Genomic DNA, 23,437 nt, shown 5'->3' on the forward strand with positions numbered 1-23,437 from the left:
AACTCTCTAACATAGATAGATAGATAGATAGATAGATAGATAGATAGATAGATAGATAGATAGATAGATAGATAGATAGATAGATAGATAATGTGTATATAAAATTATAGACACTCCGTGGACTTTTATTGCTTAATTTTATGCAGCTGTTTTGTTATATACACACATTAGAAAAAGGAAATGGTCATACTAATATTCCTCCTGAATCTCATTGAATTCTCCATCACAAAGGCATGAGTCTGAATCACTTTGAACCAGAACTGTTTGGGATTTTTCTCTACATGGATTACATAATGGGCCAGGAGGAGGAAAACCTCGATTGGAAAGAATTATTTGGATATACTGGATGCCAGGGATATCCCTAATCAGCCCTGTGTTTTGGCACCAGATCCAAGGTCCCTTGGACTTCCAGGTTATCTGACAACAAGTCTTTAACTATGCCATGCTCACAGGGAATTTGCGGCTTGCTGCTGATCCTGGGAATCTTATCTAAGGTGGCTTCCACACAATAGAAGGAAATGCAGAGAAAATTAAGGAATTCTGAGATAGGTGGAGCCTCTATAGGCAGCTGGTGGGCTTGTGTGGATAGCCAGAGACAACCCCCATCATCTCCATATGGCTCTCTGTGGCTTAGTGGATAGGACATTCACTCCCACCCCACCTCCCTACCTTCAGGGTACCCTTTATCCTGCCTTAGCCCACTCCAGTTCTGTCCATCTGCTCCCATGGTCGGGGGGGGGGGGGGAGGAGACTTTAAAAAAAAGGGGAGAGGGTTGCCGAAAAAAACCGCATCCCGACTACTTTCACTTTCAAAAGTGAGATTGGAAGAAGATATGCAAATTCCCGAGGAATTTGCATATCCCCTTTCAAAACTTCAGCTTAGTCTAGACGAGACCTTGGTAACAGCTTTGCTTAAAGCTCTATTTTGTTTCCACTTCTATGCAGCCTCTCTCTTTTTTCCTCCTTTTCTCTGTCTGGGTGAACTGTAATTTATCATTTTTCCTCGCATAAAGCTCAAAGGTTGAAGAACAAGCACAAAATGAGGCACAAGAAAGATAATAAAGAATTACTCAAAAAGAAAATGTAGTCTAGTCTAATGAAGAGTGAAAAAGAGTAAAGGAACAAATAACAAATTGGAGGGAATACAACTCTATGAAGCAAATTAATCAAGAAAACCAGGAAACTGAAAGCACCTACTGCACTTAATGGGGTGACAAATGCTACCCCAGGTTCCAATATACAAAGACTTAGATGAAATCCCTCAGCAAAATCAGCTTAAGCCACAAGCAACTCCCATGATTGCAAACCCTATAAAAATATGCCATGTTCAGCAATCTGATCTCATTATTCTGGTTCATTCAGTGGCTTGAAGCAAGGCTGTCCTTCAATTTTTCAAATAAGCTGGCAGTCTCTTTCATACTGGTCTGTCCTGCACCTGCCATCTTGGATCATCTCTTATAAACAAACACATTAATTCTCTCTGGTAATGCCATGAAACAGAGTGATAGCTATACAGGGGAGGAGGGGGCATTTGGAACCCAATCCTGATTTTGTGGCAGCAGGATCAGGCCCTCTGAATTTTTGAGGGATATGCACAACATTGTGTGAAACTATGATGACGACGCTGGTCTCATTCAGCATCCAAAATTCAAAATTTTTGTCTCAGAGGGGTACCCATGTTAATCTGTAACTTTAAAAACAACGAGCTGTGCTGTGGCATCTTAGAGACCTTAGAGTTTGTATTAGACATAAAAAATTCTACACCAAATAGCATCCAGGATTATGATCCTACTAATACAGCTGCATTTAATGAGAATGACCTATGGTATAAACTAGAGTAATGGCCCAAAGGGGGTAAATAGGATGAAACAATCAATTCTGGCAATGAGCTGAAGGCCAAGTACAGACAACTGGCATTGCCAAAAGGTACATGAAAATTAAATCTTATTTGAAATGTGCACAGATGTTGAGGCCAGCTCGATGCTTGTTACATCTCTGGTATTGCATCAGTGGGAGAAATAATCAGTGTGAAATGTTTTAAGGACTGATTACTCAAAAAAAAATGCAAAAATGAGTGAAATAAAAACCTATAAGGAGTCTAATTGTAGCTGCTATACTTCAGAGACAGGAAAATAGAATCATGACGCTTCATCATAAACAGAGATGTCTAATTTGCATGCTTGTGCCTGACTGGCAAATGGAAAGGGAGTCTTAAAATCAGTATCTATAGGAGTTCCATGAAATTTGGTGTGCCTTATGGGAGTGAGAGCTGAAGTCACCAAGTCAAATGTGGGATCATCTGCCAAAGGGGTTTCTGAGATACAGCCACCACCAAAACAGCTTTTCTTAAAGTTCTGGCAAGATTTTTCTGCACACAGAGACTGAACCAGAATGCACCTCACCCACTAGCCTTTTGGGGGGGAACTCTTTACTATGTTATTAGCTCTTTGGCATATTAGCCAGAGTTCGGTTCTCCAATTTGGCACATGCCAAACAGATTACACTGCACATGTGCAGAGAGCATCATTCTAAGGGGTTTGGAAGCTAGCTATGACTCTCAGGGTCTGAATAGCTCAAAGGGCTATTGATCCTGAAGAACAACAAGGCTCTGTGAATTAAACCCCAATACTAGGTAAAATCTGAAATAGCAAGAGTAACAAAGGAGACATCCTGCTATAATCTGCCTCTGGCAAAGTTTTATTGATGGTAGTGAAATAGAATCTGAATGCAGCAGAATAATCAGAAGGCAAAGACATTTTTGGAAAGAAAATAAAGATCATATATGCAAATGCTCACTGGGAGGGGAAGTGATTGTGGTGGAAGAGTGGGTGATAATGGGCAGAGGGATGCGCAAGAAAAAGAGCAATTATGGGGAGCGGGGATGGGTGGTAAGAAAAATACTGGGTCTCAGACGATAGAAGGAGGTGGGGCGAAGTGAAGTGGGAGGAGAGAGGTGGGACAGAGGGAAGAAGGGAGTTGTGGTTGAGTCACAGGGACTGTCAGCCCAACATTCTCCTCCCATGTGTGTGCCAGGATCTGGAGGGGCTGCTTCTCTTGCTGGGGTCTGAGTATCTCCCTGGCCTAGGATCAAGGGACCTGGAGCCCCTAAATGGGGGGGGGGGCGATCTAATCCCCCATCCATGTCCCATGCATGTGAGCTGGGTTGTGGGGAACTTGCCTTTCTGAGGTCTGAGACTTTCTCTCTACTTTACATGAACTGTGAGTCCATGACTCTTTGGTTGGAAGCTTGGAACAGGCATGCTCAGAACATACACCAAGATCCTTGTGCTGATATTGGGGTAAGGAGATGAGAATGGATGTGCTTGATGCATTTCACAGCGGGAGGGCTGAGGAACATCTACTGAAATGAATGGAGTAGTTCCTATGTCTTAGAACTATTCTTTCAGGCTGCATTCATTTCCATGGAATGTTATTTTCAGATGAGAAAAATGTATCCAATATCCCAAAATAGCATTGCAGTGTAGACATACCCTTACTGAAAAAGTTACATCAATTTCACTGTAGGTATGATTTTAAATAGGTTTAGTTTAACTGGTTCAAAAGCTTGTATTAGCACTTTTAATTTGCTTTAAACCAGATTAATTTCAATTTAATTTAATGTAACTAGGAACTGTTTTAAGATACATGGACATTCTTATTTTAGTTGCCATTTAAGAGTTTGCATGGTTTGATTAGATTTATTTAAAATTATTTAATTTAAACCTATGCAGCTTATTCAAGGCCTAAGAGACAGCTGGCTTTATTGTCACTAGATGGATAAAGAGCAAAAACCAGTAAAGGCTTGTTTTTGTCACATATACAACTGAAATAATGTACAGCACACATTTGGGAGAATATCTACTGTGTTAAAAGGGAACCATTTCACATAATCATGTGTTCCCTTGCATGGTTAGCCAGATGATCTTTTGACTTTTTTCACTAGACTTGAAACATAACATTACATAGTTTAAAACTAAAAGGACAAAACATGAGGAATTCATTGCTTTCAGTATCAGAAAATCAGACACTGTTCTTTCATCTCTCCTGCTTTCAGAAGCAATGAAAACTTTTGCATATTTAACCTGAATATTTACTATAAATATAAAAGCTGGGTATTAAACTATAACAGTCACCCACATTACAATGACACATTTCCTATTGAGTAATACTGGATTTAGATACATACTCCTTTTAAGAAACGAAATGGAAATCATAGTTGCACATTGGAGATTCATGGCCCATTTTTTGTGCAAAACACATCATATCTCTGTTTTCCCATCAATAAAATGGGAATAATGATGCTTAGTTTATTTATAAAGTGCTTTGAGATGTACTGATGACCAAATAAGAGCTAGTATTACTATTATTATGTATTTGCCCTTGAAAGACAAACTTTGATATGGTTCTTTGTAATTTGTTTTGTGTCTACTTTTTGTCTACATTTGGAAACACTTCAGTATCTTTAAGAAATTACATCTCCTGAATTGTTATTAAGTGTCCACTATTTCTAGAACATACATGATGGATTGTACATGAGGCTCTTGTCCACTCCCTGCAAGAATTTCCAGTTAAGACAACATATTTCCAACTGTATTACAGCAAACAAAAATATTTTTAATAAATACCAACTTTCTGACATTGCTGAAAAGTAGAAACCTTGTGCAGAGTACATTAGAGTAAGAATACTGATTAGTTTGCAGTATGACAGGGTCTGGCCAGAGGGCTAGATTAGAAGAGAAGAGAGGCAGCTTTAAAAATCAGAAAAAAAACCCTGGCTAATTAGGAGAGGGTTATTTCAGGGCAGCTAGGAGCAGATGACCCAGAGTTATGAGGGGCAGAGTGGGAGCAGTGGAGTCAGGGCTGCTATAAATCAGTTACGGCCAGCTGATTTCACTTTAGGCTGCCACGTGTCCTTTTAAAAAGCATTGCCTGCTGGGGGAAGATGTGGAGAATGGGAGAGGAAACTGGGGCGAGATGGAGAGTATAACAGATATGGAGACAATCAGAGAAGCAGATAAGGGGAATGTCAGCCTTGCCAGAGACAGCAGGGTTTCCAACAAGGAGTGTTTGTACTCCCTTCCCCAAATAGCCTGAGAGTTCAGCTGGTGGCTGGAGGGGACTGGAACCTACCTTGAACTGATTTAGAGGCTTCCCTGTAGTGTGGATACACTATTTCAAAATAGTTATTTTGGGAGTTATTTCAAAATAATTTCCTAGTGTAGACATGCCCTAAGCTGCCACTAGACTCCTCTTTCTTTTTATACAGACAGACTAATACGTCTACCTCTCAGAGACTAAATAAGAGCTTAATTACAGCCTTAAGTCTCTTGCCTGTCTATGTTTAATGTTGGGTGTCAGAGTCTCCCTGTCTATACTTTCCACATGGAAAGTTTACAAACAGGCTTTTTGGCCAAACATTTCCCACTCATCCTACCACTTGGTCAGCTTCATTTGTGGTAGAAAACATGGGACTCAATGGTACTGACAGAGCTTCAGACAGCCAATTTTTGTATCATGTCATCTAACCCTGGTCAGTGCCGGTCTACCAGACAGAGTGAAATTCGGGCCTTCTTTAAGTCAATTGCAAAACTCCCACTGACTTCAATGGAACCAGGATTGCAGCCAGGATTGCAGTTCAAAAATGTAAGCCCAGGAATCTTATCTATATCTTTGCTAGCACTAGAGGAATCAAACCAAGGGTAGCACTGACAGGAAATTTTAGAGTGGACAAGACCCATCAGGTGCTGAAAACATCTGGTAAGTAGATCAACCAATTATTACTGGACATAGCAGCTTGGTCAACATGAGGTGTTGATTCAGTGGATCCAACCCATATCGGTGATACTACTATGTAAAGTGTTGGTAGGAAGGCAAGCAGGCTGATGGGCTCTGCTTCAAATCCAATATCATGTCCAGCAGTGATTGTAGTGACACTGAGACTGCATTTACATTATCATAAAATTGTAGAAACTGTGGAATTAGAGCAAGCAAAAACAACCGGAAATGATCATCTTTAATAAAATGTCCCATTTAATTTTGCTGCCAAGAGTACCTATGCAAAGATCAGGGAAGATATTGGTATTATTTTTATGATTATTATGTCTTACTCTGATTATTTGTGTAATCTGCCCTATAGCATCAGATTTAATTCCTGCAGCAGTTACTTGCATGCCCCCAGGAAAGGAGCATAATGATTTCAGGAGCCATATACTCACACCTCTGAGACAATGACTGTTCTCTTGGATGATCTACCTCCACTCACTGGGATGTTCACCAGATAGATGGACCAGGGAAGGGGACCCCAGCGTCGGGACTCTGAGAATAAAGGGGCCAGTGTGGTTTTAAAACAACACACTTGCTAAAGTTTAGAGAAGACTACGGACAGAAAGTCAGTGTTCATAGAGAAACAGACCACAAAGCCAGGGTACCAGTTATAAAGGCCAGTCTAAGCCTTAAAGAAAATAGGAAGCTTCAATAAAACATCCACATGAAAGGTTTTTGTTGTTTTAACCCTTTGCTGAATACTTGATTTTGAAGAAGCTGATCTACATTACTGCGTTTACCTACTGACAGCCATTTCCACAAAAATGCCTATTGCAAGTACTAACCAAGTTGGACCTGCTGAAAAAAATACAGTTGCTAAAGAGGGTAGTACAGCCTGATTTAAAAACAGTGCTCTCTAGCAGCCTGATTTTTCATTTAAGTACATTCATTAAATATTTGAAGAAGGAGAGAAGAAAAAAAAACTGCTAGAAAAAAGCTGTCTCACTGCACCTCCGTTACCTAAATGTCTCACTGCGATTCAGGGGAGCCAATAAGATTGCTGGGTCTGTGGGTAATGTGGGAGGGAGCTGACTCCCCACTCCCAGAAGGGGGGTGGCCTTGAGTGGAAGGATGGAGATGGAGCAGCCAGCCCTCCTCCTGCCCTCAGAATGGTCCAGAGCATATTGGCATGGGGCACTGGAGTGCACAGCATGGTTCTCCAGGGGAGATTCTAAAGGGACGAGAGCTCTAGGCCCTTTACAATTCTGGGCCCTTCTCCCCTCCTCATCGGCAGCCCTGCTGGGATTGCAAATTCTGTGATGAAGATTTTATTAACATAAGCAGACCTACAATGCAACTAATACGAGACTGCGTTCCTTTTGGCAAAACTTGGGTATTTAGCAAAGTAGGCCGCAATACTGCCAATGTTTAATACTTGAGTAATTTTATACATGAGCTGTCCAATTAACTCCAGTGTGACTCTTGAAAGGTCAAAGGTCACTTGTATGCAACAACAACAACAACAACAACAAATTATCCATTTTTTGTGCTGTAGAATAGTATAGCCTAGGGGTGAGATTAGGGGCTCACTGTAAATACTTAGTAAGATTCAGTCACTGAATTTACAGTCTGAATAGGGAAGACAGTGCCATGGAAAGCAAACAGAGGAAGAGAATGGAAAGCCCTTGCTCAAAGTCCCATAGCAAATCTGTGGAGAAGCTTGGAACAGAAGGCAGGTCTCCTAAATCCTAATTCTGTGTCCTATCCACTGCAGGACCTGGGATCTAGTTTGTACTAATACACATGCTAAATAATTCAATATTTAGAGTAAAATGGGAAGTAAGCAGGAAAGGGAAACACCAGCTGGTGTTTTAGCCTTCCTATTTGACTGAGAGTATATAGGTCACAAACAAACTGCTTGAACATATTTTACAGGAGAAAAATCTCATTTGGTGTTTCATAATCTAATAGATTCGCTTTAAGAAATACATATTCAGTGGCAGTAGTTTATACACTGAGTTATGTACTTGTGTAAAAAAAAAACACACACCATGATTTTACAAGATATGCAGCAACATGTATCTGCACAGCAGAGGAGCATTGATTTTTTTAATCCTCCTTTCACTGTTCAACACTGTATAATCATTACAGATTATTTTGCTTTCAGAAATATGACGTCCATGTCATATTTTAAACTGTCCTCTTTATTTCCTAATTCTGTCATGTGCACCCACTGAAAAACTGCTACGTGTTAAACCTCCCTGGTCCGGCGCCTGCCAGACCAGGGGAGGTCAATGCCACCTAGGACTCCCCTTTCCTCCCACTGCCTAGGGCTCCACTGATGCCAGAGCCTCCACTTTCCCTGGCTTCTCCACTGCCCTCATTTCTACCTGCTGTCCCCTGCTCCCCTTTTCCTCTGGCAGCTCTGCTGTTCCGGTGGCTCTGCAGCTCTCCCTGTGGCAGCAGCTGGGGGCTTCGCTGCTCCCCTCAACCCCTGTGGTACTAGAGGCTCCACTGCCCTCAGCCACTGAAGACTCCATTCTCCCATTCCCCTAGTCTGGGTGAACTACTGGCTCCAGCCTGCCGGTCTGTCCCTGTGAGTGTTCCCACAGGGTCCCCAATGATGCCAGATGAGGGGTGTTACCAGTTAAGGAAGTCCAGATTAGAGAGGTTCAACCTTTAGTAGGCACCAAACACAGCATTTTAATAAATGCAGGCTTGCTTTATTACAGTTCTCTGTGGCACTGTGTTATGCCCAAATTAGTATTTGACAACTATAAATACAACTTTCAATTGTCATTATACATAGCTCTGGCATATCTTATATTTGATATTAAATGTTACAGGGAGCACAATTCTTTATTTAACCTTAATGCATTTTCAGTTAAAAAAAATAACAAAAGAAGCTGAAGTATTTGGTGTTTATGCAACTTTCTGCTATCAACCAAGGTGGCACACAAATGAAAACACAAACAATGATACACGTCTACTGCATGCAGAATATTAAGAATTGTCAGAGTTGCTTAAATGGGCTCTGTTGGCTCCATCTTCCTCAACATTGCAAAGTTCAGTAGTGAATGGTCATTACCCAGTTCATTATTATTTGTCTTTGTAAGTCCCCCATCAACTAAGTGTCTAGGTGTCACTGTTTGTTCTGGGTGTGCCATCCTGGCCTGCATTGTGAAGTTTGTGCTCTATGGCCTTGCACCTTATTGATTTTTTTTTAATTCCTAAATTGAAATTATTCTGGAGTTTGGGTTTTCTATAACTGTGGGGACATTGTTCTCTGTGATCCCTATACCCAAACATTTTGTGGAATATGTATTTGCAGCCTTTATATACACAAATCTACTTTAGCTTTGTGACTGTATTTAGTGCTTCTGCACTAAAATAATTTCTTCCAAATTATTTCCAAGTTTCCTTATTAAAACTCATACTTGGTTCCTTATTGAAAACCACTTACTTTCTGGTTGTTACTTCAGCAATCACCTGTCAAAAGTTAACATTATTTAACACAGAGCAGTAAGCTGAAGAAAAGCCCCCACAATTCCCCACCACCCATTTCCCATATATTGAGAATACAAGATAACCGTGAAAACTGTTAATATGCTCTGATTTTTAATGGTTTCTATTCTGCATAAACAAATACCACTAATGAAAGACAACGACCCAGGATCAACTACTGCAGTCTTTATAGAAGCAAAGTTTTCTTCAAGTAAGGACTAGAGAATTTGACCCCTAGACAGCAATTAATTTTTCCACAGGGACAATTTGACCACATAACATACTGTATATTATATTACTTATAGACATTTTAGTGTTCCATGTAGTAGTCATGAATTTTCACTTTTCTCAGGGAGCCAAGCAAACCATGACAGTGCTATATGATTCATTTTGTTTCTTCTTGCTACAATTATTTCTGTCTCCTGGGCCATCATTTTGCCAATTTCTCTGTCACTTTCACAGAAATACTATAAAATTTCTGTTCATCCAAAACACAGCTGTCAAAATCATCTTCCTTGACTGCATGACAGCCTTTAGTTCCTAACTCATACCAAGCTATGTGGTGGAACTTCTTAATAGAGAGAAGAATAAATTAGGTTTCACTATCACCAAATTAACATCTATTTTGAATGTTTAAATGTCTCAGGTCTACAGTTCAACTCCCTGGATCCTTCTTATTATAGTAAATTGTGAATTTTTAAAATGCAGCCACTTTGTATGCTGCATTATTTTGAAGAAAGCAGAATCCACAACCAAAGGGGGAAAAAGCATCACTGTTTTTATAGTTTAACACTAATAAAAGGGTAGATATAAATACATAAATCTAGACAATTAAAACTGAACCCAAACTAAATAATCACAAGAGATATTAGCATAAAAGCCAGAACTTAAGTAAATGCAGGAATATCATATTAAAAGGCATTAACTATTAATAACTATCTTCCTAATTGAAATAATAAACCAGATCCGAAATTTCAAAAGGGTTTTAAAAAAAGGATGCTGCTTGACCTTTCTGTTTAAATGACATGACCTCTAGGCTCTATCTCATCTGTATATTTTGTGTGGCATAGGCAAAAATTCCTATCAACAAGTGTTTTTTAAAAACAGGGATCCTAGTTCTCAATTAGAACTAGTATTATAAAGAATTAATCAGATATTCTTCATCCACTATAGCAGAGTCAGAATGAGAAGAACACTTTGTATCAGGTTCTCCATGCAGAGATCAGAAAACAGGTGTTACTTCTTAGTAACTAACCCAGTCTCAAAGATTTATTGTAAAAGTTCTACAAGAAGTGGGTCCTTTGATACTTTTGTACAGTGGGACAGAATTCTTAGATAAAGTTTCTCAAATATATATTGTAAATTACAAATTCAGTACAAAGCTCTTAATTAGACATAGGCCACAGATTCAAAATCTGGATATAAGATCTTGATTTCTAAAAACTCAGGTACATTTTAATCTAGAGTTTTTGTTTGGGTCTATTACACTTTTACATTAAAACATCCATTTCCCTTTACTGGGAGCTACTGTTATGAGATATTATGCATAGCTTTAGCTGTACAGACCTGGGAGAATACTCTAACTCCTTGTAAGTTAGTTAAACAAGTATTAAATTAGTCTGGAACCTAACAGAGAAATAATATTTACAATTTAAATATTGAACATGTTTTTCTTCTGGCTTGCACTTGCTTAGAGAGCATATTTCTCTTAAATCACATTAGAGGCTGTAAACTGCAAGGACTCCCACTGAAGCCCCAGGGAATCTCACTGTGAATCAAGGGCACTATTGAGGCAATCAAGTCATGTCTCATCAGTCACACAGATGACTGCTGCTATTCAAAGTGCTCTATCACAATGCTTTCTGTTCCCCCACAAAATATGTAAAATTAGCACTCTCAAAAATTCTGGAAATAAATGTTGGAGAAAAATGAAAATTCTATTATTCTTCATTGTCAACAGTGTAAGAACTCACTACTGGAAAGCAGGGGCAGCCCGTGATTATAGGCAGACTCGGCCACCGCCTAGGGCGCCCGATGATGACATCAGTCCATTGATGGCCCTGCAGGCGGGGCACCGATCGTGCATTCTGCCTAGGGCGCCAGCTGCTGCAGCCGGCCTTGGACAACTCCTTCTGGAAAGCATCACATGCATCTGACGAAGTGGGTCTTTGCTCATGAAAGCTTATGCTCCAATAAATCTGTTAGTCTATAAGATGCCACAGGACTTCTCATCGCTTTTGCAGTTTCAGACTAACACGGCTACCCCTCTGATACTGGAAAGCCTGGGGCTTATAAAGGAAGTGACAGGTAACTAGCCTGGTTTCTCTTAGCCTTCAGTCCTGATTTTACCATCATAGCCACAGAGGCAGGGCCCTGACAATTGCAGTGGAGCTTTGTGTGGCCATGGTGAACCATCTCCAGCAAGTCAGAGAAAATAAGGTTTTTTATGAATGTTCAAATATATGTACTTTGAACCTTTTAGTTATTAACCAACCATGACATGAAATAGGCATTGTATCTCTTCAAATGCGCCTGCATTATTCTCACAATAAATTATTTCATTGTTAGCTTAATCTAAAAGGTTATCTATTAATGTAGAGTTGGGAATTTAAGAGGTTTTTAATTCAAGGATTTTTGGGTTTGGAATATCCTTAAGGACACAGCTGATGTCTATTGCTATTCATTTTCTATTTTTGAATTGAGGAGGAGATTAGTCGTCATTTTCTTAACTGTTTTGCTTTTGAGGAAAGAGAGGTTTCTTTTGGTTTTTGGTTTTTAATGTACCAAGTGCCGTTTTAAGCTATTACCTTTCAGGTCTTGCCACTTAGTCAAATCTGATCACATCCAAATCCAGTGTATTTCGTTTCCTTAAATCCCTCATTCTTCATAGAAATTTCCAAAGTGTACTTACTGGTTCAAGATAGGTGTGTATGCTGTTTTATCCTCATCGATGATGGTGACCATTAGAGTAATCAGCTGGGCCCAGAAATCCAAATTCTTAGTGGTTGGTCCCTGCTCTTCCCGAGGAACTTCCTGCTTCTTACCCTGTTAACAAAATTTAGGGAAAATATCTAAATTTTATTATTTCAATTATTCATTGTTGCTAAGGAGAGAGAGAGAAAAAGACTGATGGCATAGATCACTTTGTTACTAGTTCAGGAAAGGACACTAACATGTGTTACACTTTAAGCACATGCCCAAATCCCACAAATTTAAACATATTCTTAATTCCTTTGCATTTTAATCCATTCCTATCTAATATTTAGTGTTTTACTAATTCACAACCTACTGAGTAAAGTGTTGTATCAGACATCTGGGAGCAGCAATGTGGAACATTTCTTAATATACGATTATGATTTGTTGGCAATAAAACAGATTGGTGTGGAATTAAAAACAGAAATCTATGTATCTTTCTGAAAACTAAATAATCCTTTTACATTATTAACAAATCTGGCAAATAATAGAGTTTATATTTCCCTCACCCCTTATTTTGACCACTATTGCCTAGCTGGACCTATCAGCATTCTGTTGCTGAAATAACTTTAATTGACAATGTCGTCCTTTTTGCCTCACTCAGTTACACTTTCCGAAAGTGTACTCTGGATTTAGCAAATTTTAATCTAATCTCCCAAACAATGGAACATCTCCATTTTTAGCTTTTCAGACACCAACCTGTACAACAAAGACCCCACATTTACACCAGAGCCAATAAAAATAAATAAATTGCAGAAAACCAAGTGACAAAAAGTTGCAAAGCTATGAGAAAAGTGCATGCAAACAATGCCTGTACTTTATAAATCGCCACTAATTAACCCCTAAGTGAGACACAATAATTGTGAACAGATTCAACGGACATACTTTAAAGAGCTACATGTGACTATCCTGCCTGAATAACCACTGATATTGGTAGGAATCGCTTCCTTTATTTGCTGGTGTATGCACACACGAACACACATATTTAGTGCTTGGCTTCCTTACTTTTTACCTCTCTCTTTCTCTGTTCTCAGTGTTCATGTGTCCTGCATTCCCTTCCCGCAACCTATGCAAAATAATACTAATCAAAACAATAAGCTTCTATGTCCACTCAGTCCAAACACCTAGGCAGAGGCGCATCCTTACAGTTATGTTAATTAAACAGTAAGAGTTCACATCTCTGAATCTGAATTAGTCATAATTAAATCTATAACAAGGTTTCATCAAGCTCATATATAAAGACAGAGAGACAGTTAATGCTACAGAGAAAATAATTGTGAATGATTAAATATATGTACATTATATCTTTTATTTCTTAACTATGACAACATGAAATAAACATTGTATGTCTTCAAACATAGCTTTATTATTCTCATTATACATTATTTCAAAGTTAGCTGATGCTATAAGATTATTTATTAATAAAGAGTTGGGAAAGGCAGAATGGAAATTTTAACAATGTGTAATAATAATTAATTTGCAGCAATCTTCATGATATATATTAGAAAAGAATCATTAATCACTGTTATGTACACAGCTGAACTTCAAATGTTCAGAAGTCTAATGTGACTGAATTAAAGGAAATGCTTAGTAAAATTTACAATGGTTGGTGTGACTCATATTACAGCCAACTTGCAATTGCCCTGCAAATGGAGGAACTTTTAAAAAAGAGAAAGGAATATCCATGCATTAATTTCAACACTGAAGTCTTTCACCTCATGTAGATTACACTTTCATTATAGTGCCCTGTATTTTTAATAGTAGAGATTTATTTCTAGCACCATTCTTTCATAGTGGCATAATATCTTTTACTCAAACTAAATGAAAAGCAGTTTTACGATACAGAGCTATTTCACATTTAGTAGGGAAAATCCATTAACACATTTCAATAACAATATTTCAGATAATTCATAGCAACATGTAGCTGAAACAACCCTTTGGCATTTATGTGAAAATTCTATGTCTCAATACACTACAAAGGTGTTTGGTCTCTGTAAAAATAGCATCAAGACTATTTGCCATGGGCTTCTCTGGTACAGAAATAGATTGAAATTTTAAATTAAGTATTACTTTTAGACATTTAAAGATTTGTTTACATTAAGATGTTAGCACACAGAAATTTCCATATACTGAATTAATGAATCCTAGATAGCATAGGACCAAACAATTACTACTCCATGTGTTACAATCCAGCAAGGATATACTATTTCAATAAATGTTGGATGAAACAACAAAAGCGTTTAGGTCATATTTACATAAAAATGTTCATTTTCGTATGAATTATTGACACACTGTATAATAAACACTTGTCAGAGAGTGTAAGAAACATTTCTAAATGAGAAAAATGATACTATGTTTTAGTGCTGTAGTTGGGAATTGAAGTACCACATCAATAATGTCCTTGCTTAGCAAGTTTAATTCAATGCTGCTCTGCTCAAGTCTAGGTTCTGGAGACATAAGCTCAATATTAGCGTGTCATTAAGGGTACGTCTAAACTACGTCCCTTTGCCGACAGAGGGGTGTAGTTTAGATGTACCCTAGCAGTCAAATAGTACAGCCTCTCATTAAATGGGAATGCAAGTAATGTTTTCCCTTCTGCATGCTCTTAGAAGACATTGGTCTGTTGTAATTTTGCTATTGTAAGGACAAATCTAGGGCTTACGCTTTATCTTCATATCTATTTAGTTCCCTATAACATGCATTTTTCCTTTTTAGAAAATAATATCAAGTAGACTTGCTTGTATAATACACTAATGGACTAGCAGTCACGGGAGATACCTTTTTGAACATCAAGATTTAATTTGTATAAAATTAACATGAAAAAATTAATTACTAGAGTATAAACATGGCTAAATAGTATGCTCTCCTAACTGATATAGGAAAATCTATATGACTATACTAAAAAAAAGTTGCTGTAACAGTCTTACTCACAAATCTCCTTTGGTTATGCAAACAACACACAAAAAAGAAGCTCTCCTTGGGAAAATATAAATCAAACCCAACATCAGGAGATTGTGCAGTATTTGATTTATAATATCACTGAGGTGCATAAAGAACCTGAGATATCTCATATACACTGGTATACACTAATGTGTATACCCGTGTTCCTCAAAGTGGGCTGCAAAATCACTTTGAGAAACTTAGTAACTGATTGGTCCGGTGTGTTTATTTACTGTCTTATATTGGCCCTGGTTTGCTAAGCGTAGCCACAGGAAACAGTGGCCCAGCTCTGAGGCTTCGTGGCCGCGGAGCCAGTAAATAAACACACCAGAGTGGCCAGTTAGCAGGTTTCTCAAAGTGGTTTCATGGATCACTTTGAGAAACACTGGTGTACGCTGCCTATCATTTTAGAGAATAGCATTGTTATTAAGATCCTACTTTTTCTTTTAACAAGTTTAAAAATGTTGAAAGAAACGTAAATCCACAAATATATCAGGAAGACAACATCCCTGGTCCATAGATATTGTGCACCATTTAGTGACTCTCTTAAATGAAGAGTTTTCTAAAGTTGCCTTCCTTTCATTTCGAGGGATATATTACTTACTGAATGAGTTTAAATCAGAAACTTCTAGGGCAATAAGCAATGAAGGAATTTTTTTTTTTTGGTGCTGATTCCAATCTCATAATAAAAGTCTGTCAAGTAGCAAAAGCTACAAGATATTAATGAGTAACATCACCATCAACAATGGTATCTTGGAAGTGCCAAGGCACTAGCCAGGCATGTCCAAAGTCCGGCCCGCGGGCCAATTGCGGCCCGTGTTCCGGTTTAATACGGCCCCACAGGTAATTTGGCAATATCTATCTTTTATGGCCCCCAACGAATCCATATGTATTGAGATGAATACATTGTAAAATCTCAGTTAATGTCAGTTGATCTAAATCAGTTATAAATATATTTGGACACAACATGTATACTTGGTGTTATGTTCCTGTTCATATTTTTTGAACTTAAAAGTTGACAGACAACCTTTATTACCAATAATATGTAATGTACTTTACAATGTTCCTGACATATATTTCAGCTTCCTGGATTTTTTTTTCATCTGGCCTTCAGATATGAAAGGCAGAGTGATTTAACACCTGTTTAGATTTGTCATCCATGTGACGAAATGAAAAGTATGCTGTTTGCAATAAACTTTGCATAAAATAGTTAATTTGCATTTAATTTTAATGGTTCAAAGAATGTCAGGCAAAATGGTCAGCCCTCACGCATGTTCACTTCATCAAATCTGGCCCTCTTTGAAAAAAGTTTGAACACCCCTGCACTAGACAAATAGGAGGAATAGGAGGAGGAAATACCATAAAAAGATGTGAAATGGTCTTATGAACACAAACATGCATAACTCAAAGATGCTTTGAACAAATTGCCTCATGTAACCTATCAATCTTAATGTCTTAATCCGCTGGATCTGTTTATCTTATTTTAGTGTATGTATCATTCTTGTGTATAAAATTAGACCTATGGTGTATGGTTTATGGTTTTTAAATGTGCAAATGAAAGCCATCAAGGGTGGTTCCAAGGCTAGAACACCTCAATGTCTGGGCAATCATATGCAAACAGCCTTTTGTCCTTAAGTCTTAGCAGTGGTGGGTCTTAGGAGTCACATCAACTACCTAACTGGTAGGGACTTGTCAGGCAGCTCCCCATGCAAATGTGAGAATCTTTACAAGGAGAAGCTTAGGAGCTTCTTTGTCTTTGGGCTGGCTGGACACACCCAAGGGAAGGAACCAAAGCCCCAAGGGTGAGGAATAGTCCTAGTTTAGAAGGCTTGGCTGAAAAAGAAATAGTTTTAGGGTGAGTTTGTAATGAGTTTGTAATAAGTTTGTATTGAGGTTTTAGTGTAGAATTAGCTAAGCATTTTCTGTTATTTTGAGTTTGTAATCTACTTTGCTCTGACTGTTCTTACTTATTACCACTTAAATCCTACTGCTTAATAAAAATCACATTTATTTTCTATCAAGCCCAGTGTAAATAATTGTTCCCTGCGGGGCAGGCAATCAGTGTACACATTCTTCCTTTCATTGTTAAAGGGGGCTTACCTAAATAATTCATATGGAGTTCTGATCCCATTTGGGGAGTGGTATCTCAGGAAACTGAGCTTTAATCTGCACTTTCCTTAGGCCTGAGGTAATTCAGTGTCTGTTTGTATTGCTTCTTGGGGGGAGGGGATTGATCTCAGCTTGGTGCCCTGGCTGAGGGAGACCAAAGGAGCTGTCCCAGTAGGACCGGGTGATGAGAAGCCCCAGAGAGCAGGAAGGTGAGTGGCAGTGGCCTTGTCAGCACCTCAGGATGCCCCTTTTCCTCCCCTCCCCTTGTGTCTTCTGTGACCTCACCTCATCACATACAAGTTTAGGAGCAACACTCCATAATATGTGCTGATACCCTGCTGAATGTTGAAGTAGTGAAATGTACTGAAGTTTTAGAATTATCCTTAATATAAAATGTTAATAGCAGATATGGGGGAACTTTGGATCTTATTTTATACCATCAAATCTGAAATAAAGCTTCCATCAACAATGCAATATTATTAGCACTATAAAATACGAATATGAACCACACAATGATTGCTTTTCACTATCTTCTCTTGCACTCAGAAGATGTTGGGTTCATAATTAGAATCCAGTTTCTGCATTAGACCAAATTGGTGACAATTAAAGCAATCTATTAATGATTTCCACTAATAAATTGTCAATAAATCCCACTCATTCATCTGTATCAGTGGTTCACTGCTGGTCTGCAAAGCCTTTGTAAATTTTGTAAGCATAGAGAGATGAATTACACAAGTACATTCTCTTATTATATTTCAGCTAATGCTTAAGCTGTCACAGGGATATGCCATAAAAAATGGGAAGGAGATCATCACAATTGTCAATGGGATGAGAGGTGGCCTATGAGATGAAAACTTTTATCAAGATGAATTACAAAATGAAAGAATTTAGAAACCCCTTGTGAAAGTAGAAAGAATTATATTGTAAGAGAAAGATGAATTATACTGTAATAATTGAATAAGTTGAAGGAACACTGTCTCTGAACAGGAAAGAGGAAATTATGTTAATATTGTTAATGTTGTTTGTAGGTATGCAGATCAGAGTGCTAGCCAGGTATACCTGGTGTAACAGGAAAAGGAAACATTAGGTGCTAGGCAAAAAGTAATTGAGATAACCAGGGAGATATGGACAGGAGATTGTTGTGTGCTTGATATGGAAATGAAGATACTTGACTACCTCATACTAATCATGTGAAGTTTTGCCAACTTTTAATCTTGTTAATTTGGCTTTCTTTTGACTGTATAAATCAAGGGGTTTGAACCTTATATGGTACTCACATTTTCTGGGTGTATTAGCAGAGTGGCTTTGCTAATAAACAGAGTGGTTGGACAAATCTGTGAGTCCCGTGTCTGACTTTGGCAACCTGTAGGTGCAATATGATTGACTAATGCTTCAGTGTATTAGTGTGAAATTTTGAGTCATTTTCTCTTCATTCATTCAGAAGTTTTATATCATCATCATATAAATACAGTACAACATAGAGGCACTGAAGCAATGGCACTAGATAATCTTGTCTCATATTACAGATCCTCAGTGTTTATGCCCAATTATTTAGAGCAAGGTATAAAACTAATAAGCTCAATTTCTTAATTCAGTTAGGAATATAACTTATATATACCGGCTCCAAGATTCCAAAAATTCTCTCAATCAACAGCCTCTTTGTCTTATAGGTGCACCATTGATTTATATTTAAGCTGGTACCCAGAATGTTTACTCGGGGTCATAAATATGATCTATAGGCATTAACCTCTATGGTGCATTCTTTAAATTATGGGTCTTTATTTACTTCTGTACAATTACTGACAGTTATAGGGTTGTACGTGGAATAGAGGCTGTATAACCAACTCTCTACAATCACATAAAAAAGCCCAGTTACAGTATAATGAGAATAAGAGTTTGAGAAAAGTTATTTGCAACATATTAACAAAGAGTAAAATCCTGGCTTCACTCAAATCAATGCCAACATTGCTATCAACTTCAAGGTGCTAGGATTTCACATGTTCTTGGAGAAGAAAATCAAATTATATATCTTGACCAATATAACCCCAGATTATGGGCCTGACTCTTGCAATCAATACCAGGTATAGTGCTAGAGCTTTTTAAATTTGTTCATACTTCAACCAAAAACCTCCCCACTTACTATTTTTCACACTTTTTTTAGTAGCCCAAGCATTCATTGCTTAATTACACATTTCATTTGAAGATTAAAATTATGTTTTCTTGGAAAAATTAGTAAAGAACTTTTATACAGAAAATTATCTCTGAGCACAAATCATGTTCTTCAATTAGAAGTTATGGGCTTGATGCACAATTATGACAAGAAATGGAATGGCCTCTGTGACATGAGAAGTCATGTGAAATGATCATAACAGTCCTTCTGATTTTTTTATGATTCTTTTGATGTTTGTACTATGGTAATCTGAAAGACAGCAGGTATTCACCATAATGAAGAAAAGAATGTTTTTCACCTAACCAAATGTTCCTTCACCTAGCAAATGTTTTGGAGGGTCAAAAAGGGGTCATTGGATTGAGTGGAATTAAATTAATTTAAATAGATTTTAAAGAAAATTCTTTTGTTTTTTTATATTGGAACAATCAGGTTCAGAGGGAGAAGAGAAAACAGACTCTGCTGTATCTCATGAATGTACTAACAGTAGTGTAGAAAGCACAACCCATAGGCATTACGCTGATGCGCCAGGTACAATACTACTGTGGCGTACAAATGAACAAGTCAAATACTAGCCATGCCTATGTAGAGGGGATAGAATGGAGGAAAAAGAAAGCCCCCTTAGCTCTCAATTCCCTCTCCTTCTCATGCATTATAAGCCTCACATTGCTCACTGTTCTATCAAATCCCCATTCCAGAAATTGGGGGAGGCTTTGGTCTGTTCTCAAAGTTTCTTTAGTACCCAGACACCTAAGTCCTGATTTCAAAAATGACATAGGCATTTAGGAAACTAATCTTATTGAAAGTCCAGAGGACGTGGTGCCTAAGTCACAAAAAGGAATGTACAGTGAAAGCTTTTTTATCTGGCACTCATAGGAATGGGAGTTGCTGCTTAATTGAATGTGCCAGATAACAAAGCTTATTGCTCTGCTCCCGCCCCCTACTAGCAGATCTAGTTCTGGATAGCTCAAGTCAGGCTGAGGGGAAAGGAGGCATGTGCTGATGACATCAGCCAGCAGGGCCAGCCGTCAGAAGCCCTGCAATGGCCAGCTGTACAGGTGGAAGTCAGGTGTGTGCGCCTGAAGACACGGCGGTATTGTGGCTGGGGATAATGCCGGTTAACAACGCTTTCTGGTTAACTGAGTGCCAGATAAAGCGTTCACTGTATATACTGCAATTGGAGGTGTGATTGCTGCTATCCTTGGCATATTTGCACTACTTTTAATCTAGTTAGTATGGCTAAAACTAGAAATAAAGATGTGACCGCATGGGTGTCAACATGGGGCGATCACTGAATGTCCTGTATGTGTATTTGTGGTCCTCATCTATGCTGACTCTGCCACATTTTCACAGCTAGTTTAGTTGTGCTAGCTGGATGAAAGCTGGAGTGTATATGTCAAACTCTATTGCAGTTACACCTCTGATTGCAATGTCAACATACCTGAGGGTCCCTTTGAAAATTTCACTCAGTATGTAACATATTAACCGCTATTTCAAATGACCACCTTATTTGTATGAGTTTGACAGAAAATATTTACAAATTCAACACAAATTGAATAACTGATTATGAACATGTCTCCAAAAATACACAGAATTTCAATAACAGTCTCTGATAGTTGTCAGATACAGAAAATGTCAACATCTTTCTGCTAGTAAGGGATATTAAATCCTTTGTATTGAGCTAAGAGCCATTTGGAGAACAGGGGCAGGCTGATTGCTTTTTACCATTCTCACCAGGTGAAGGAGGCTGCCAAAAGAATTGCTGAAGTGACTGCAGAGTTTGTGAGCTACAGCCAATTCTTTTGTTTGCTCAAGAAAAAGATAATAGAGACTGTGGCATATTTATACTCTGCGTAAATGCTTTAAAAACTGCTTTTCTATCCATCTCAGTGTAAGGCAGCCAGCTTTTCCACTCATTGCACAGTATTCATGAGAAAGTAAATGTGTTGCAGAGGCTCCCTGAGGAGCTGAATACACTGCTGCTTGCTAGTCGTTTTTTTTTCTCACCAGAGTATTTTCTCTCAAATAATGAGGCCAATAGGATACCTGCCAGTGAAGATGGGGGATATGTCTGTATATCATGAATTATATAATATAGTCATCATTTGGTTTTTAGCAGCTAGATATGCTATTTCTTATTTCCTGGCACAAAACAGGATTATGGAATGGTTGCATACTGTTAGCAATCACCATGTTGCACCCCAGAAATGCTTGCCATTCACTGGTAAAACTTCATGCTAATACATTCCCTTTCTAACAAACATTTATCAGTAAGGCTATGTCTCGACTATGTTTTTTTTCCGAAAGAGCTTTGTGGAATTTGCATATCTTCTTTCAATCTCACTTTTGAAAGACGATCTTTCAAAAGTGAAAGTAGTCTGGATGCATTTTTTTCAGAAAAAACCCCTTTTTTGAAAAAAAAAACACTCTTCCTTAAAAAAGAGGTTTATGCAGGTTTTTTTGAAAAAGGGTTTTCTTTCCTGAAAAAAAAAACCACATCCAGACTATTTTCACTTTCAAACAATCCTCTTTCAAAAGTGAGATCAGAAGAAAATTCTGCAGGAATTTGCATATCCTCTTTCGAAAAAAAAATGTAGTTTAGATGTACCCTAAGGGTGCAGCTATACTGCACCAGAGGTCAAAAAAAGATACAAAGTTTGATACACAAAGATAAGATATGCAAAATAAGATACGCAAATTGCGTAGTTTATTTCGATGTTATTTTGAAATAACTTATTTCAAAATTTGGCGCTGTCTACACAGCACTTATTTCCAAATAAATTCGTATTCCAAAATGTCCCTTACTCCTCATAGAATGAGGTTTACAGGGACATCAGAATAGCGAGCCTGTTATATTTCAAAATAACGGGCGTTTTCAATAGACACAGAATATCTATTTCGAAATAGCGCTGCAGTGTAAACATAGACTAAGCGGAAAATCTGATTCTCCAGTGTGGTGATGGGTAGATGGAACAGTGCTGTGGGACAACAGAAGTAATCAAAGGTTTTTGTGAATTCTGTTAACTATTGTTTCACACAGCTTACAAGCCCTCAAAATTCTGCTTTATATGAACTACAAAGGACCTCACATTTAACTTCATAATAGACAGTGTCATTTACTTTTCACTTAAAATTCAGAGAATTACTAATTCTCAGGAAATACCATGGCAGATACCTTCAGTGTATTCCAGTGTATTCTGTGGAAAGAGGCCAATAAGGGCATAGAGCAACCCCTAGACACAGACACACTAATACACAGACACATACACACTATGTATAGTACACAGACACATACCAGGTCAGACAGTATAGAAATATAGCTAGAGATGTATGTGTTCTGTTTCTGCATGAAGTAGGAGCACAAGGGATCAGTACTGACATTGATGATCCATCACACAACCTGTTTTTCAGCCATGAGATTGTGAGCCATCAACTGTCTTGAAGGGGCAAGCAAGCAGTCAGCCACATAAGAACCATCTTTCACTGTTTTGGGCTAATCTGTCTCTCGTGTGTGATGGGGTACCCCCTACATACTGGGCTCAAAAGGGTTAATAGAGCCGTTGAGAGGCTCCACAGAAGTCAGAGGAACAGAGCATCTTCAGTCACTCCCTGGAGCTTGAATAGGGGGAAGGATAAGCTGACTTGCAGGCAGAGGGCAGCAAGTGCTCTGGACTCAGCAGGCAGAGACCCAGGAAGCTAAAGGCAGCTCTTGGAGGTAGCAGGGGTCTGCAGGCTGAGGTCATGAGGCAAGAGCAAAGAGAGTGCTAAGGCTATGGGAAGTGGCCCAGGGAGATCTACTAGGGAGTTGGGATGAGACGCAGAAAGTGGAAGCCAAATACAGGATCCCTGGGTTGAGACCTGGAATAATGGGCACCAGACCTGAGTCCTTCATTATTTGCCACTGAGGAAGTGGCTGGACTAAGGGACTGCAACCATGTCCCGTGGGAGGGAGGAATACAGAGTGTGGCAGAGCCACAGGGC

General features: G+C 38.5%; 1 protein-coding gene across 1 annotated transcript in view; it reads right to left on the minus strand.

Moving 5' to 3' along the window:
* Window positions 1–23,437, minus strand: part of UNC13C (unc-13 homolog C) — a 435,134-nt gene that overhangs the window by 177,906 nt on the left and 233,791 nt on the right. Inside the window, exon 16 of the mRNA XM_075897272.2 lies at window positions 12,179–12,312. Within this exon, the coding sequence (XP_075753387.2) occupies window positions 12,179–12,312 (134 nt within the window). The remainder of the gene's footprint in view (window positions 1–12,178; window positions 12,313–23,437) is intronic.

Source organism: Pelodiscus sinensis, chromosome 14, assembly GCF_052426305.1.
Source record: "Pelodiscus sinensis isolate ZL-2025 chromosome 14, ASM5242630v1, whole genome shotgun sequence".
Lineage (NCBI taxonomy): Eukaryota > Metazoa > Chordata > Testudines > Trionychidae > Pelodiscus > Pelodiscus sinensis.